This window comes from Elephantulus edwardii, unplaced genomic scaffold, assembly GCF_000299155.1.
Source record: "Elephantulus edwardii isolate Elephantulus edwardi_28Jun2011 unplaced genomic scaffold, EleEdw1.0 scaffold00260, whole genome shotgun sequence".
In the NCBI taxonomy this organism is placed as follows: Eukaryota; Metazoa; Chordata; class Mammalia; order Macroscelidea; family Macroscelididae; genus Elephantulus; species Elephantulus edwardii.
The window spans coordinates 2,438,876-2,439,427 of record NW_006400010.1 but is presented as its reverse complement, the minus strand read 5'-3'; the positions used below and the strand labels follow the sequence as shown (position 1 = coordinate 2,439,427).

The following is a 552-nucleotide window of genomic DNA, read 5'->3' as shown; positions in this document are numbered from 1 at the left end:
CGAAGGAGAGGAAGACCTTTGGTGAGATGGATTGATTCTGTGACTGGAGCGGTGGGAATAAGTGCATTTTAGATGGCTAGTTTGGCACAGGATAGAACAACATTTAGAGCTCTCCTACATAGGGTTGCTATGAGTCACAAGCGACTCGATGGCACATAACAACAACAAAATCTTCGAGGATAAAAAGAAATGTGTATTATCTTGCTTCATTGCTTTTTACTGAGTTTTAGAAACTCGATTTAGCAGACCAACAGATAAGCTTTGAGTTGAGTACTCTGTATAAAGTCATTAACAGTATAAAGATAACTTTTTAAAAAGAAAAATTAAATCTGTTACCTGCGCAAAATATCCTTAGCTGTTGGACTGGTGATATAAGTTGCAAATGAGTGGTGAAGAGATCAACAAATGCTCCAGGGTAAATAATGAAGAGAAAAATCCCAAATCCATTAAATCGAACTTGTTCCCTAAGAAATCATATAAGAAAAAGGAGTTTATTAATGCTATTCCATTTGTCAAATTAAAAATGTATATATATAGTCCTCCGGCGCTGGC

At 36.1% G+C, this 552-nt stretch overlaps 1 protein-coding gene across 1 annotated transcript in view; it reads right to left on the bottom strand.

The window, feature by feature from the left end:
• MBTPS2 (membrane-bound transcription factor peptidase, site 2) overlaps positions 1-552 on the bottom strand; it is a 100,871-nt gene that overhangs the window by 31,179 nt on the left and 69,140 nt on the right. Inside the window, exon 5 of the mRNA XM_006899529.1 lies at positions 337-464. Coding sequence (XP_006899591.1) covers positions 337-464 — 128 coding nt within the window. The remainder of the gene's footprint in view (positions 1-336; positions 465-552) is intronic.